The 15,541-nt window shown below is 45.7% G+C and overlaps 1 protein-coding gene and 1 long non-coding RNA gene across 6 annotated transcripts in view; one reads left to right on the top strand and one right to left on the bottom strand.

The window, feature by feature from the left end:
• The window catches only part of LOC139039699 (uncharacterized), a 17,659-nt gene extending 15,293 nt beyond the window's left edge, over positions 1-2,366 (bottom strand). Inside the window, exons 1-2 of one of the 3 annotated variants that reach the window (XR_011505536.1) lie at positions 2,226-2,357; positions 1,609-1,812 (exon numbers count right to left, since the gene is read on the bottom strand). This is a non-coding gene — a long non-coding RNA (uncharacterized lncRNA). Of the gene's footprint in view, positions 1-1,608; positions 1,813-2,154; positions 2,179-2,225 lie in introns of those variants that run through there. The other 2 variants (XR_011505537.1, XR_011505535.1) reach the window with 2 other exon arrangements.
• On the top strand, positions 2,312-15,541 carry TRIM39 (tripartite motif containing 39). 3 transcript variants are annotated; one of them, XM_044774964.2, is made up of 8 exons: positions 2,317-2,446; positions 3,101-3,148; positions 4,521-4,980; positions 5,990-6,085; positions 10,669-10,899; positions 12,075-12,097; positions 12,673-12,788; positions 13,510-15,541. In XM_044774964.2, exons 3-8 carry the CDS (start codon positions 4,528-4,530, stop codon positions 14,055-14,057), a joined length of 1,467 nt encoding a protein of 488 aa, XP_044630899.1. In that variant the 5' UTR covers positions 2,317-2,446; positions 3,101-3,148; positions 4,521-4,527; the 3' UTR covers positions 14,058-15,541. The 3 variants fall into 3 exon arrangements, with proteins under 3 accessions (XP_014687774.1, XP_044630899.1, XP_044630900.1); XM_044774965.2 differs by having other exon boundaries at positions 2,361-2,446; positions 3,106-3,148; XM_014832288.3 differs by lacking the exon at positions 3,101-3,148 and having other exon boundaries at positions 2,312-2,446.

Raw genomic sequence — 15,541 nt, 5'->3', positions numbered from 1 at the left:
TCCCTTGTTTAAAGAATGTACTTCTATCCTAGTACATTCATAAATCTCAGCCCACCAAGTTTTACAGGTCACATAACAAACTTGTGTTAAGATCTCAGATTTCCTTTATTATTATTTTGTGTTATTATACAGACAGCTGGAAATAAGAGATCACAGCATTGTGTTCACCCTCTTTCCCAATTATTCTCTCTTGGAAAATACTGTGTCCTTCATTATTGTTCTATGTCAGGGGTCAGCAAACTATGACCTGCTACCTATGTTTGTGTGGCCTGAAAGCTAAGAATGGTTTTTACATCTTTAAATGATTGTGGGCAAAATCAAAAGGAGAACACTATTTCACCACACATGAAGAATTTATATGAAATTCAAATTTCAGTGTCCATAAATAAAGTGTCATTGGAACAAAGCAATGCTCGTTCATTTAGTATTGTCAAATGCTGTCTTCAGACTACAAAGACAGACTATGGGCCACAAAGCCGAAAATATGTCTTATCTGGCTCTTTAAGATTTGCCAATCCCTGTTCTATGTCATACTACATGTCCTTCATAATTTTACAGTTTTACCTAAACATTCTCCCGCCTCCCTCAATATCCAGCATAAAGTTCTCTTAATAATCTATTAGTCTCCAAACAAATACATTTCTTCATCATCCTTGGAAATGCACTTCAATCCTGGGAATTTCCTTAGTCTAACCACATCCCTGGTCACCTACAGAAAGCCAGAATGGAGGGCGAGAAACACCTTAAAAGTTACAAATAAACAAATCAAACCCAGAACCAAACCTCACCATCATCACTCTCCCTCCAAAAGCAAGGCTAAAGAGGCTGACCGCCCAGTTGGTGGCTTTCAAACTATCCTACCTTAGGATTGAGGCGTTTTGTGAACTAGAATAAGTACTGCCGCTAAATTCCTAAAGGCCAAATAGCAATGAGGGAAAAAAAGTTTACGTAATTTTCTCAAGTTTAACCCTCTTCAAATCATTGGCTCCCGAAAAAAGTGAGCAAAAAGCAAAGGAACAGTAAAGAACAAGTAGACCAATTGTGATCCTAAATCTTTATACCTCAAACATTTGATATTTTCTGCAAGCAAACAGTTTCTAGTCTTCCAGAATGAGAGGTTAAATACTGCACAGTGTTTGTAAACAGCATCACAACTTAACAGAGGAGCAACGGTCCATTGGGTCATTTCCTCTCGGAGAGTACACCGAAATTTGCTCATCTCTCTCAGTGGGCATTCTGCGGCCAAGCCTAGGGGGAGAGAGGGCAGGGCAGGCTGCCTTTCCTACCAGCAGTGTCAGACATTCCTAGCACTAACGCCTCCCCGGCCCCACCACACCTCTACCCAGCACTAGCTCCTCCCCAGCTCCAACACCTCTACTCAGCACCTCCTCCCCAGGCTCATCACACCTCTCTCAGCGGACTCATCTCCAGCCTCACCACCTCGCCCTCTTCCTCCAAAGTCACAGGCCTGCGAAGCTTCCAGCAGAGGAGAGGAAAGCAGGGAGGCTATAATGCAAAAGTCTGGAGTCCCACACAAGCACCACCTGCTCTTGTGGAGAATTGCAAGTCACAGCCCCCAAAGTGGAAAGAACAGGCCGCGGTCCGTACCCACTTAACAGTGTTTACCGCGCTTGCTGCTGTCGGGCCCGGAGCCAGGAGCTGAAGATACAAAGGTGAACCGCGGAGTCGCAGTACCAGCTCTTTCAGGGCTCCCGCTTCGGCGGGGGAAGTAGGTCATTTCAGCAAAGCCAGCCAAGCAGGGGTAGGGCGAGGAGCATTCGAAGCCCACGGCACGGAGAACTCACTTAATCCCTGAATGTTAAAAGGCTAGACTCAAGTAATCGGAAGTGACGTGCCAGCTGAGACCCGCAGGTCCGCCACGCAATTGGCCGCCGCCTCCACTAGCCACCTTCCCCCTGGACTGGCTGCATAGAGGATAAGTGTAGCTCAAAGTCCCCAACCCGCCCTGGCCCCGCCCCCGGCGGCTCCCAGCCCCACCCGGGCCCAGACGAGCCTGGCCAGAGCCCAGGCCCGCAGCCTGGACGGGACAGCCCCGCCGGCCCGGGAGTCCATCGGCGCCCTGCGGGCAATGGGCTTCAGCGCTCAACCACGCGCATGCGCGGCCCTCTTTCTCCGGAGGCTTCCTCGGGTCACCTGGACGACGGCATTTCAGCCACCTGCCCCTCCGGGTCCCTTCTCGCCCTTGACTCCTCCTGGGTTCTCACCTCCGGCCCCCGCCTTCTCCTTCCTCCACAGGCACCGCTAGGCCCTCCCGCGGCCACCCGGCGACACCCCGGCTTCCACTGACACGAGCCTCTCGGCGCGGCTTCCGCTTCCGGCGAGTATTGTGTGTCGCGCTGCGGGGCGGGGGCGGGGGGAGGAGGAAGGAGGGAGGCAGCGCTCCGGCGGCTCCGCGCCCCGCACTCCCGGACCCGAAGCCGGGAAGGTAGGTGCTGTCCCGCCTCCGCGCCCGGGCCCTGGGGCCTGCCCCCGCCGGCCGGCTCCGCACGCCGCGTCCCAGCGCCCCAAGACTGCGTCACCGGCCCCCCGCACGTAACCACTGCTGCCTCCGCCCGCCTCGGGCCCGGGCGGACGTTTTGCCGCCCCGGCGACGTCAGCGCGTCCGGCGTTGCTTGGCTACCCCGCCGTTCCCCCGTCCCGCTGCCGCTCGCCTCCCCGGGTGCAACTCTGACGCCGGCACCGCGGCTCTCGGCTGCGTCATAGCGGCGGGCATCCCACCTTCACGTCACACCTCCTCCTCACCTGGACACGCACCCCTCCCTCCCTGCCGACTACGACGTTTCCTCCCCCCTCCTCTCCAGTCCCCCTGCGCCAGATCTGGCGGGAGAAGATGGAGACCGGGGTGGGACCGAGTTGTGGACCACGCTCAGGAGAGGGTCGCAAAGTGGGACCCCGGACAGTGGTAGAAACAAAATGAGGACGTCCCTGAAGTTTGCCCTTCTACTGAGACACAAGGAATAGAGGGAAAGAAATGACCAACCCAGAGGCACCCGAGGCCTCACCATGGCTGTAGCTCCAAGCCCTCTCCATACTTCCCTAACCTTTTCCCCATTTCTTTTCCACATCACTTCTTTGCCAGTCTAGATCCATCCTGGTCCCTAACTGCATACAATTCAACTTACTCCAGGTGAGGAGGCCACCTAATTTCTAGAAGATTGGGGAAGGGACAGGGTCACTAGTCAAAGTCGGATTTCCATAGGTAGCGAAAAATCATCTGACTGAACTCTCCTGGTTGAGGGGAGAAATTCAGCTCCAAATAAGTTATCAGCTCCTACTCCAAATTAAACACTTTTCAAGTGTGCCATCAATATACACAGGAATAATCATTGTTAACCCAACTCATTACATGGCCACTTCTCTCTCAGCACATAGACCTACTAAATTTCCTTCCTTCTTTTGGGTCCCTTGATGGGGGTGGAGGGGGAGGGTATGGAATAGAGAATCAGCTATTTCATTGATAAAAGAGGTGACATTTAAGGATAAAGTAGAGGACCAGCCTTCTGCTTTATAAATCTCTTTGATGCGTTTCCAATTCTTTTGAGGCTTCACTTGAGGGAGATTTTGTTACCTCTTTTCTTCCTCTTAATTCCCAACCACTCTAGAACCTATTGGAGCCACAGTATGTCCGAGGAATTAGTTATCAATATCTATTTCAAAAGACTCCATTCACTGCTGAATATTTAGAATAGACTCGTCAGCCCTCTTTTCAAGAAGTTATTGGCCTGGGCTCAGTAATATGCTCTGTAGTATAGTTGCCATGAATTTATCACTTTTCAGCAGTTGCAGATGTCCAAACGCACACAAATAGAAATGGGATGTCATGTGAATCATTTCATTCCAAGAAGAGGGCACAGTTCTTCTAGGCTAGTCTGATAAAAGGAAGAATTTCAAACTTTCCTGAAAAGAAGAGGTTGTTACCATTGCCTAACTCATGCCATTTATTACCCTTTGAAAGAGTAAGAGAACAGTGGCAGGGAATCAAGCTTAGGCTCCCATGGACTACTGCAATAAAGCTCTTTATAACATTAAACTTTGTATTTAAGAAATCTTAATTAATACTTTGACTTTTATGGCACTTTTTGCTTTCCCAAATTCCTTTGTCATCTATTGGAAAAATATGTTAAGCTAGGGCTACATTAGTCTAGAATTAGTGGTTCCAAGATACAGGTGGTATGAGCCTGCATCAGGAGAAATACACTGGGTTGAAAGAAGCCTCTGTTTCTAACAAGAGGAAGCAGAGGTAAAAGACAGAAGAGATTGGGGGTTGTGTGTCAGTTTGGTGAAGAGGGAAAAAAATTAGATTGATGGCTGGGAGTCACAAGTTTTGGAAATGAAGAAACAAAAGACAGGTTGAATTTAGTGGAAGAGAGGTGTAAAGTACCAAGATGGGGCTAAATCTGGAGTTGGGATTTAACAGGGGGGTAAATGTCAGACGAGGGATGCTAAAAAAAACCTCCAACTAATATTTTTCTTTTCTCTGCCTCTTTCCTATCCTCAAGTTAAATAATGGCAGAGACAAGTCTGTTAGAGGCCGGGGCCTCTGCAGCCTCCACAGCTGCAGCTCTGGAGAACTTACAGGTGGAGGCGAGTTGCTCTGTGTGCCTGGAGTATCTGAAGGAGCCTGTCATCATTGAGTGTGGGCACAACTTCTGCAAAGCTTGCATCACCCGCTGGTGGGAGGACCTAGAAAGGGACTTCCCTTGTCCTGTCTGTCGAAAGACATCTCGCTACCGCAGTCTCCGGCCTAATCGACAACTAGGCAGTATGGTGGAAATTGCTAAGCAGCTCCAGGCCGTCAAGCGGAAGATCCGGGATGAGAGCCTCTGCCCCCAGCACCATGAAGCCCTCAGCCTCTTCTGCTATGAGGACCAGGAGGCTGTATGTTTGATATGTGCAATTTCCCACACCCACCGGGCCCACACCGTCGTGCCACTGGACGATGCCACACAGGAGTATAAGGTGGGGAACAAGACACATGATGCTAATGTGGGGGAAGAGGGAGGAACGCAGAGGGTGGGAGACTCCCTGGGTAGGGGATCAGAAGCTCCTGAGGGCAAGACTGTATCTGGTCCTCACTCTGTAGACCCTCAGAGCTACATATGCAGGGAGCACATAGTACGTCTGGTCAGTTATCCCCAAGCATGAAGAAGAGCAGTGGCGTGGAGTACCCCAAAATTTCTCTCTGACTTTTGTAACACAAAATTTGAGTATGTGGTCTTGGAATGTATCATATTTTTCATAAATGAATGAAACCACATGGAAAAAATCAAACTTGGGAAGAAGTGAGAAGTAGTCTGGTTTCTTCATTCTCTCCCCCTGCTCAGAATGCTGCTTGTTCTCCCGTTGGTATTGGGAATAGGTAACATAACGTTAGCCTGATCCCCACCAGACTAAGCTGAACCAGTCTGTAGTTTGCATCTTCCCCAATGGATAACATGGCATCTGGTTTAACTTACTGCTGAGACACAAGGTAAATGCTTGAGTAATAGGAACTAGAGATTTTAATGTCTTAGCACTTTATCAAGTACTTTGCTTAATTATGTTAATAAAATCTTGGAAACAGGATTTGAGGTAGTTTATAGTATAAGTAAGATTTTATTATGTTTGCCAGTGGTTAGAGTTGGATGGGAAGATGAGTTTGAAGAAGGATATGAGGGTACAGAAGGTCACTTTGACATGATAGGCAGTTACTTGAGTAAGAAAATGGATAGGGTTGGGGAAGGGCACAGAGTTGGTGACAGCTGGACAACTAGGAGATTCAGCGAGAGGACAGTTTGGTGAGCAAGGTGATGGGGACAAGCTGGTGGCAGGTGGAGGGACTTGTAGGAAGTTGACACCCCACATGACAGTCAAGGAAGAGTTGGATCAAGAGGTGGTGAGATGCATAGGAAGCAAACAAATGATTTAAAACAAAGGTAGGTTCTGCCAGCCAACCCAAACGCCACCTCTCCTGCTTCCCACCCCTCAGGAAAAACTGCAGAAGTGCCTGGAGCCCCTGGAGCAGAAGCTGCAGGAGATCACCCGCTGCAAATCCTCTGAGGAGAAGAAGCCTGGCGAGCTCAAGGTAAAAGGCAGGCAACCCCACTTGGCCTGCTCTGCAGGCAATTAACCAAACATTAACTTAACCACACATTATTTAATCCACTAGTTCTGATTTGTTAGAAAACTGCTATTCTCTCAGAAATAATGGCATTTTATAGCCATGACTGTCATTCAATATTGTACTTAAATTACCTGCCATGAATTAAGCATTGAAGAGAAGGATGTAAGAGGTAAAGGACAGACACAACATCTTACATCTGGCAAGCTGAGGGAGTTCATGCCCCTTGGTCTCGTTTTCTTTGTGAAGCAGGGAAGGAGGCTGTCTGCTGAGAGTAGAGTTTCTTAGAGGGATGGAGGAGAGGAGAATTTGGAAGGTTCACTGGGGAGGAAGGGAGAAGGAGCTGACCAAGAGCTCCCAGAAGAACTGCCAGTGACATCGGGACCACATTCTCTTAACTCAAGTACGCTACATGATGTTGGTTTATTCCTAGAATGTTCCCCTCCCCATCTTCTGTCTGTAGGATCCTATCCATCCTTCAGGCAGGATGAAAGCCACTTCTATGCAGCCTTTCCTGACCCTTCAGAAATTAACTTTTTTCATTTTCATAAAATTTTGCATCTCCTTTGTAGCATAACCATATTTGTAGCATGGTATTTTGGTATCTGCCCTTATTTCTTCTATTGAACAGTGAACAAGTATTAATAGTCCTATGCATTAATTCATTGGGTGTCCATGACATTCCAACCTTACAGGGTTATATTAGGTCTTAGGGTTCTGCCCAGGTTGCAGTTCTAAGAGTTCAGGCCACAGTTGGCACAAGTAGGACAAAGAGAAGCTACAAGACAAAGGGAAGGGAGTCCTGGAAGTCATCTTTGGCAAAGGTGAACTTAGATACCCCGTAAGGTAGGTATTATTACCCCCAGTTTACACAAGAGGAAACAGAACTTGGATAAGTGTCTAGTCCAAGATCATACAGCCAGTATGTGGCAAAACAGGGATTCTAGTTCTGCATGAAACAATAAATATTTATTAAGCTTCCAGTATAGGTCAAACCCTGTATTTGACATTGGGGAACGATGATGAGCAAAAGCACAGGCCCTTCCTCCTTGAGCTTAGAGTCAAGTAGGGAAAATAGAAAATGACATGGCACAAAAAGCACAGTTGCAAATTCATAAGAAGACAGCGTAGAAATTTGACGACATTAAAGGCTTCTAGAAGAAATAATGAGTTTTTGGAGTTGAGATTTAGGGATCACCAGAAATTAAACACAGGTTTTAAAATAGTAGAAACAATAACTTTTAACAATGACAATATTTCAAAAGAAAGCAAGTATTATTAACTTAGTCCTTTATACATTTTAACGAAGCAAGCATTTGAATTTTATAAAATTTGAACTAATTTTGATTGCAAAGGTGAGCTTTAAAAAAAAGTTCTTCATTCTTTTGGAGGGCCCCTGAAAAACTTAAAATGTGTGAGAAATGAAGCTTACTCCCAGCCATTAACTTTCCTTTTCCCATTGATCAGCTTCTTAATGGTAAAGGATGGAGAGGGGTCTAAAAATTTTTGAAACCTTCTAAATTCTGGAACAGAACTGTGCTGTTTTTAAAAAATGTAAGTTATCATTTCAGTGGTCTCTGAAACTACCAACATTCCTTTTGTGACCATTTGAATTCTCCTTCCCTCTCCCTCCAGAATCAGACCCAGTGCCCTTTTTAGAAATAAATAATTTGTAATTAACCGTACTGAAATGAAAATTATAGATAAGATAACCTATCTACATAATTTTTTAAAAAGACTAACATGCCCAAATATAGGATATATAATACAACATAAAGAAAAGTAATTTATAATAAAATCTTGCGTGGCTACCTTGAAAGACACTACAATGTAGTTTTATCCTTGCACCTATATGTGACCTCAACAATGCAAAAAATAAAAATTCAGACTGATGCAATTGGTAGTAATGTTGACTCAAATACCACAACCAGCTTAGCTCTTGGCAACATAATTTCTCAAAATGATAAGTAACTTTTGGTAAAGTTCTAAGAAAAACAAAGTACAGTCTTAATGAGTTTTATTCAGCCATTCCTGAAGAACCAAGGTATATTAAAAGCATATAAGAATTGCTCTGTATTTATATATAAAATGGCCTTCAAGTCCAGGCCCACATTTTTGAATATCCAGCAGAATATGAGAAAATGGTGCAGGCCAATTCATCTTGCTGGGTTATCTCATACATTGGAGGATTGCTAGCCTAGCATCCTTGCCAGGAGCACCCCCAATCATAGCAAACAAAAAAAATACCCCCCATTTCCAAAATACCCCTAGAAGGAGGTAACACCCTCATTAAGAACCACTGCCCCTGGCCCCGTGGCCAAGTGGTTAAATTCACGCACTCTACTTTGGGAGCCTGGGGTTTCACCGGTTCAGATCCTGGGTGTGGACGTGACACCACTCGTCAAGCCATGCTGAGGCGGCGTCCCACATAGCATGAGTAGACTGTACAACTATGTACTGGGGGCCTTCAAGGAGAAGAAAAAGAGAAGCAAAAGAGGAATATTGGCAACAGATGTTAGCTCAGGTGCCAATCTTAAATATATATATATTTATATAATATATATTTATTTATTTATATTTATATAATATATATATTTTTATATATATAATTTAAAAAAAAAGAACCACTGCCCCACTTATATAGAGTGAAAAAGAAAAGGGATTATGGGATTATACAAGGGATAGCCCTTCTGCTTCCTATTTACCAGTTATGAATCCTAAATTCTGCCCATACATGACCCCTAAGCACACACACAGAGGGAAAAAGGCTGTGTTTTACTTAAGGATAATTGTTGTGAGAATATGTTTTGTTGAGCGTGTGCCTGAGAAGGCAGCAGTGGAATGGGAAGCAGCAAGTGGCTCTGGAACTGGAGCTAGTCAGGCTCTGCTGAGAACTAGCCTGGAATCCAGAAACCCCAGGCTTGTAAGGCCCACCCTGGCTTTGCAGCCCCACTCTCTCTTCGCCCTCAGCCCTGCCTTTCAGGCCATATCCACTTCCTCTTTCCAGAGTCCCAGTGTCTGCTTTTCACTTGCTTCCCTGTTGGGTTGATTTCTCCCCATCAGTCACATGACGCTTAGAGAATCCTTCTTGAGGGAGATCACTTCTTGTTGCAGTGGAGGTACAGAAGGGAGGATGTACTTGCTGATAACCCTCAGAAAGGGTTATGGCTGGTATTTGAGTCCTATATTATCAAATTTCAGGAATGTTAGGGGTTTAAGTCTATGTGCTGCCTGAAAGAAAGGATGTTTCAAATTTCAAACAACTACGGTAGTCCCCTCCTATCCACGGGGGATACATTCCAAGACCCCCAGTGGATGCCTGAATCCGAGGATACTACTGAACCTTACATATCCTATGCATACATATTTGAGGCACAACAGCAAAACTAACACATACTTCTTTTTTCTTCTCCACAATTTCACAGATAGAAGATTCATTCTTACCATAGATCTTAGCAACCTCAGCATACAATTTTTTTTCTTCCCTTTTTAACTTGAGAATGTTTACCTTTTTACCTAAAGGAAGCATTTTGTGACTTCTCTTTGGCATATCCAAATTGCCAGCATCACTACCCTTGAGCTTTGGGGCCATTACTAAGTAAAATAAGGCTTACTTGAACACAAGTACTGCAATACTGTGACAGTCTATCTGATAACCAAGAGGGCTACTAAGTGACTAACAGGCGGTGGCGTATATACACTAGACGAAGGGATGCTTCAGTCGCCGGTGGGATGGAGCAGGACAGCTCAGCTAAAGATTTCATCACGCTACTCAGAATGGTGCGAAATTTAAAACTTGTAAATTGTTTGCTTCTGGAATTTTCCTTTTAATATTTTCAGACCACAGTTGACCTCAGGTAACTGAAACCACAGAAAGTGAAACCACAGATAAGGGGGGGGGCTAATGTAAGTTACTAATAAACTTCTAGAACCTGTTCCTGGGTTGGGAACTGTCAGTTCTCTGAAGTAACTTGAAACTGTTTAACAGGTTCAGCCCTGAAATCTACGTATATATTTTGTAACAAACCATTGCTAAACACTTACTGATTCTGATACTTTTCTAGTTGGTTCTCTGGTTTTTATCAGGTAGATATCTTGCAATATACAAATGATGACAATGTTATCTCTAACTTTCCAGTATTTGTACTTTCCTTTTCTTGATACATTACCTTGAACTTTAGAGTTGGGAGTAGCAGAGATATCTCTGTTATGTATAGTAGCAGATGTCTTAATATTATTGAGTTTTTCTGTCTTGAATTTTTTTACTAAAACGTAAAAGTACAGCTTTTTTAGAAATTAATATAATTAAAGAAAATAAAAAAATTTTAAACATTGATTTTTTTTTTATCCTCCCAATGGTCTTCACTTCACTTCACTTGGGAGCTATTCTTACAGAAGGAAATTCCAGTGGAGGGAAACATGAGTGTCCTTTTAAACTATTTCCAATGACACTGAAAGTCTGTGTTAATTCAAACACATGGAGGGTGGGGAAAGGCACCCTACGGCCACTGGCCCCGCTCAACATAACACCCTCCCTCTTTTCTCAGAGACTAGTAGAGAGTCGCCGACAGCAGATCTTAAAGGAATTTGAAGAGCTTCATAGGAGGCTGGATGAAGAGCAGCAGATGTTGCTTTCACGGCTGGAGGAGGAGGAACAGGACATTCTCCAGCGCCTCCGAGAAAACGCTGCTCACCTTGGAGACAAGCGCCGGGACCTGGCCCACTTGGCTGCTGAGGTGGAGGGCAAGTGCTTACAGTCGGGCTTCGAGATGCTTAAGGTTCGGCCTTTGCTCCTGCATAGCCCCTCAGGTGCAGCGCAGTATAGCTTTGCACAGGCCATTCTGTCAGCCCAGGATGCTCACTCTTCTGCTCTGCTTCTCTAACTCCAATTCTTTCTTCCAGACATACTCAAAGGATCTTTCTCTATAGAAAGGCTTCTCTGATTCCTCCCATCCCCTTCTAATCATTTCTTTGTTCTTATGTCTTGTCAACAATTATGTGCTTAATTTGTACCTAAGTAAAAATTCAGTCTTTTGAAAGAAGGGACGTCAAGTCTGAATTAGTGAAAAACTATTCATTAAGAATTGTGTAAATGCAGTTACCGTTACTTTTCAGTCCTAGAACTTGATTTATTAGTGCTAGAAAAGAATAGAAACATAGTTTGAAGGACACTTGAAATTATGTATAAAATAATATATTACTTTCGATATGTAAATGGTGCCTCTAACATGTTTGAACTAATCTGTTCTCTTAAGCAGATGAATGGTGTTAGCAAGGCTGTAGGAAACTTTTATCTTAGCGATCAGATTACCAGCATTTGAATCAGTGAGGCTTCATTGTACATTTATCTGCATGTTATGTATTGCTTGGTATTTATTCTTATGTCCTTTCATGTATGTGTGTTCCGCCTTCCACATTAAACTGGGAAATCCTTGGAGGGCAGAGATTTGTCTTCTTTGTTTTCTGGACCCCAAGTATTCACAAATCAGGATTGGCACACAGTTATTAACGTTTATTAAGCAATACCAGACCGGGGATACCAAATCACCACAGGAAAGTATGAATCGTTCCTATGCCACCAGTCTGGAACTATCTCTACTGATCCTCAAGGAGACAGGTGTGTGGTTGGTACTTGGGGGACAGAGTAAAGAGCAGACAGAATCCCTGTCCCTTTCATGGAGCTCCCAGTGTCCTTGAGGAGCCAAGACAAACACACAAGAAACCATTTGGAAGTAATATAAATTACCAAGCTTCATGATGACCAGAAGTTGAAAGTGGGAATTATGTTGTGAGAGATGTACTCAGATCCCTTTAGAGTCCCCTTGCATTGTGACCCTCAGTTTGCCCTATCCTATTTTATAGATCTAGAACTTTTGGGAGGAGGGGGAACCTTTTGCCTTTAGGACCCTTGAATACCGGGACCAATATTGCTTTCTTTTCTCCTTCCCTCTAGGATGTCAAAAGTACCCTGGAAAAGTAAGTGATTCTTGCATCTCTTTGAGTGAGTTAGGTCTTGGCTAGGAACTAGGGGTACAATAAGGAGTCGGAGGAGTAAGGATGGAAAAGTCATGTAATGTCTGGGTAGGAGAAGGTTCATTGCATCCATCAAGCCAGTAAGAGAGCAAATCATCAGGAGTCATAGGCCCTTACCTTTTCCTCTTTGAGCATTAGGACTTCCTTGGTGAGGAAGATACCAAGATAATATAGAACCACATTCTGCCTGTGCCTGTGGGTGGAACTGTGCCCAAACGAGATGTAAGAAGGGAGGGGTTGGGAGAATAGGGGAGGGTGACTATTTGCATGAACTATAACAGTATCGCCAGAATCTTTTGAGACTCATTCTTAAGATAAGGGTCTGTTCAGGGGACCACATGGCTCTCTATAGATTAGCAAAAGAAAGCAGCAAGCAAGTACTTGTCTTCAGGGAGAAGGGAGAAAGTGGGAGGATGGAAAATTTTAGTGTCTCCCTAAAGATGACCACATCTGAACACACTCGGCTGCAGCTTCCCCTGACCCTGCCCTCTCTTCCCCTATCTCCCTATCCCTCTTAGATGTGAGAAGGTGAAGACCATGGAGGTGACTTCAGTATCCATAGAGCTGGAAAAGAACTTCAGCAATTTCCCCCGACAGTACTTTGCCCTAAGGAAAATCCTTAAACAGCTAATTGGTGAGTTGTTCCCAAAAGGAAAGTAGCAGGGAGAAGGAAGTCCTTAGGTCCTGCTTTATCTGGGCTTCAGTTATCCCATCTGTCACTTTTCATGCCCATACCCGCACCTACCCCTTTACCTGGCTTTTGGTCTCTGGGTCGCAGAACTCAAAGGGAGCAGCCTTAGATGTCGTCTACTCTTAGTCCCACAGTTGTGTCTGAATAGGGACCCAGAAAGGTTAAATAATTTGCCTAAACTCGTCCCCTCTTGAGAGTGAAAGGGAGTGTCATTAATATTTACTCATGGAAAATAGTCCTAAACCAGGACTGTTCCAGGAAAACAGACACATGGTCACCCCATCCCTAGACCATAACGCTGTCTTGTCCTTCTTAACATTCTCCGTTCTTTCTGGCCCTGGACTGTGCCTTGCACTTCTCCACACAGTGAGATAGATGATGATGTCAGAGGGGGATGGAGAGAGAACCAGGCGGGAGCCTAAACCACCAGCCCTTGCAGAGTCAAGCCATCACCATCTGTTTATTTTAGGGCCAGGGTGAGAAGTGAAGCCGTTGTTCCCTCCCCTCCCTTAGATGACACCATGGATTGAGAAAGTTAACCAAACCACGGTGTTCTGGGACCTTTAAGGGAATAGGCTCTGTAACGGCGGGCTGGGAGAGTGAGGCAGGGGCGTTTAGCTATTCCCGTCCTCATCTAGCTCCCCACTCTGGCTTCTCCCGCCAGCGGATGTGACCCTGGACCCTGAGACTGCTCATCCTAACCTCGTCCTCTCAGAAGATCGTAAGAGCGTCAAGTTCGTGGAGACGAGACTCCGGGATCTCCCTGACACACCTCGGCGTTTCACCTTCTACCCTTGCGTCCTGGCTACTGAGGGTTTCACCTCAGGCCGACACTACTGGGAGGTGGAGGTGGGCGACAAGACCCACTGGGCAGTGGGTGTGTGCCGGGACTCCGTGAGCCGCAAGGGCGAGCTGACTCCACTCCCTGAGACTGGCTACTGGCGGGTGCGGCTATGGAATGGGGACAAATATGCAGCCACCACCACGCCTTTTACCCCTTTGCACATCAAGGTGAAACCCAAGCGGGTGGGCATATTCCTAGACTATGAGGCCGGCACACTGTCTTTCTACAACGTCACAGACCGCTCTCATATCTACACCTTCACTGATACTTTTACTGAGAAACTCTGGCCCCTCTTCTACCCAGGCATCCGGGCTGGTCGGAAGAATGCTGCACCACTTACCATCAGGCCCCCAACAGATTGGGAGTGACAGGTAGGGTCGTGGGAATAACTGGGGTGAGGCAGGGTCAAGAGTATGGGCCTTCCTCCCTGTGACCTGGTGGAATGTCTTCATGTCTGCCTGGTTCCAGTCCTGAACCATCTGGGAGAAACACCTTGGTTTCTGGAATGGTTTATATGGAGGAGTAGGTGGGACTGGGCTGGAATGAGAGCACAGCTGTGTCTCCCTCGTAACTGTCAGGGTGGGGAGCTGGTTCCCAGGGGATTGTCTCCTCTGAAGTCCATCAGGTTTCCTATTGCACAAAGACGGGTTGGGAAGGAAGGAGAGACTTTTCCAGAAACAAAAATTCTGTGAGAGGTCTGACTTGCTCAAACCGAAGGAGGAAACAGAAACTCCTGTACATCCTTTTAGGGGGTTCTTTGACCCAGAATAGTCTTATTTCTTGTGGAAGATCACAGGGGTCTGTGTACCTCTAGACTGAAATAAAGATGAATAACAGTTGCTCTTATGGGTCTAGAAGTTAAGGAGTTTTTTTGAGGGCAGAGATTGAGCATCAAGAAGGTTAGAAAAAAGGTCAGGGAAGGGGGCTAAAGGAACAGATTCCTAGAGACTAATGAAAGGGAGAGGGGTTTCTTTGGTCTTCTATTCCCAGAGTAGGGTTGCCATTATGAGTAGGATTGCCAGAGGTAGGAATGTGGGGAGGAGAGGATGAGAAGAGAGAAGAGGAGAACCCAGGTCCCTGCCTCAGCCTTCAGCAGAGCTGGCTTATTGCCTGCCTCCTTATAGTTGATTTTCTCCAAGAAGTCAGCCACCTTGTTCCTCCTCAGAAGCAAGGTGCCACAGATTCTGCAGGACACGTCTGCCCTTTCACCGCTTTCCCAAGGGAACTTGGAAAGTAGAGAGTCAGGTATTAGAGGAAAGAGAGAAGTATTTCTGTCCAAAGCCCTGGCCTTAAAGAATGTTACTAAGTAGCTACTCCCCAAATGTCAGCCTTGCTACCTGGCTGAGGGGTCCAAGCCAGAAAGGGAGAAAGGAAATGGAGTCTTCCTCACCCTGAGGACAGGGTAGAAGAGCGTGGTCTGTAGGGAAGGGCCAGATAGGCGTCTTCCTTTTGCCTGTGTGCATCTGGCCTGGAACTAGTGTTCACAAGAGCCAGTCTTTTGCTTGTTTGTTGCCATCCTTCACCGTTTACCATTTCCCCTATCGGAGAATGTAAATCATTTTAATGTTAGGCCAAAACAAACAACCTGTAGGGTACATATGTTGTCCAAAAAGGTAAAGCGATGCATGCCAAACCAACCTAAAATGACTGGGATTATCTGCTACTTGGATAATCGGGTTCACAGAAGATTGGGACAAGAAACTGCAGTTTATTGAGGGCATTTCAGTTCCTCCTACCACCTCAACAGGACTTTGTCCAGACTCTCCTCTTACCTTTGTGCCTTGACTGTGGTTCTTTGTGGCAAGATTTTGGTTGGTAAACATAATATGGAACAAAGGATCCACTGAAGTGA

This window comes from Equus asinus, chromosome 8 (assembly GCF_041296235.1).
Source record: "Equus asinus isolate D_3611 breed Donkey chromosome 8, EquAss-T2T_v2, whole genome shotgun sequence".
Lineage (NCBI taxonomy): Eukaryota > Metazoa > Chordata > Mammalia > Perissodactyla > Equidae > Equus > Equus asinus.
Note: the sequence above shows the minus strand (reverse complement) of the source record. Positions and strands in the feature narration are given on the sequence as shown.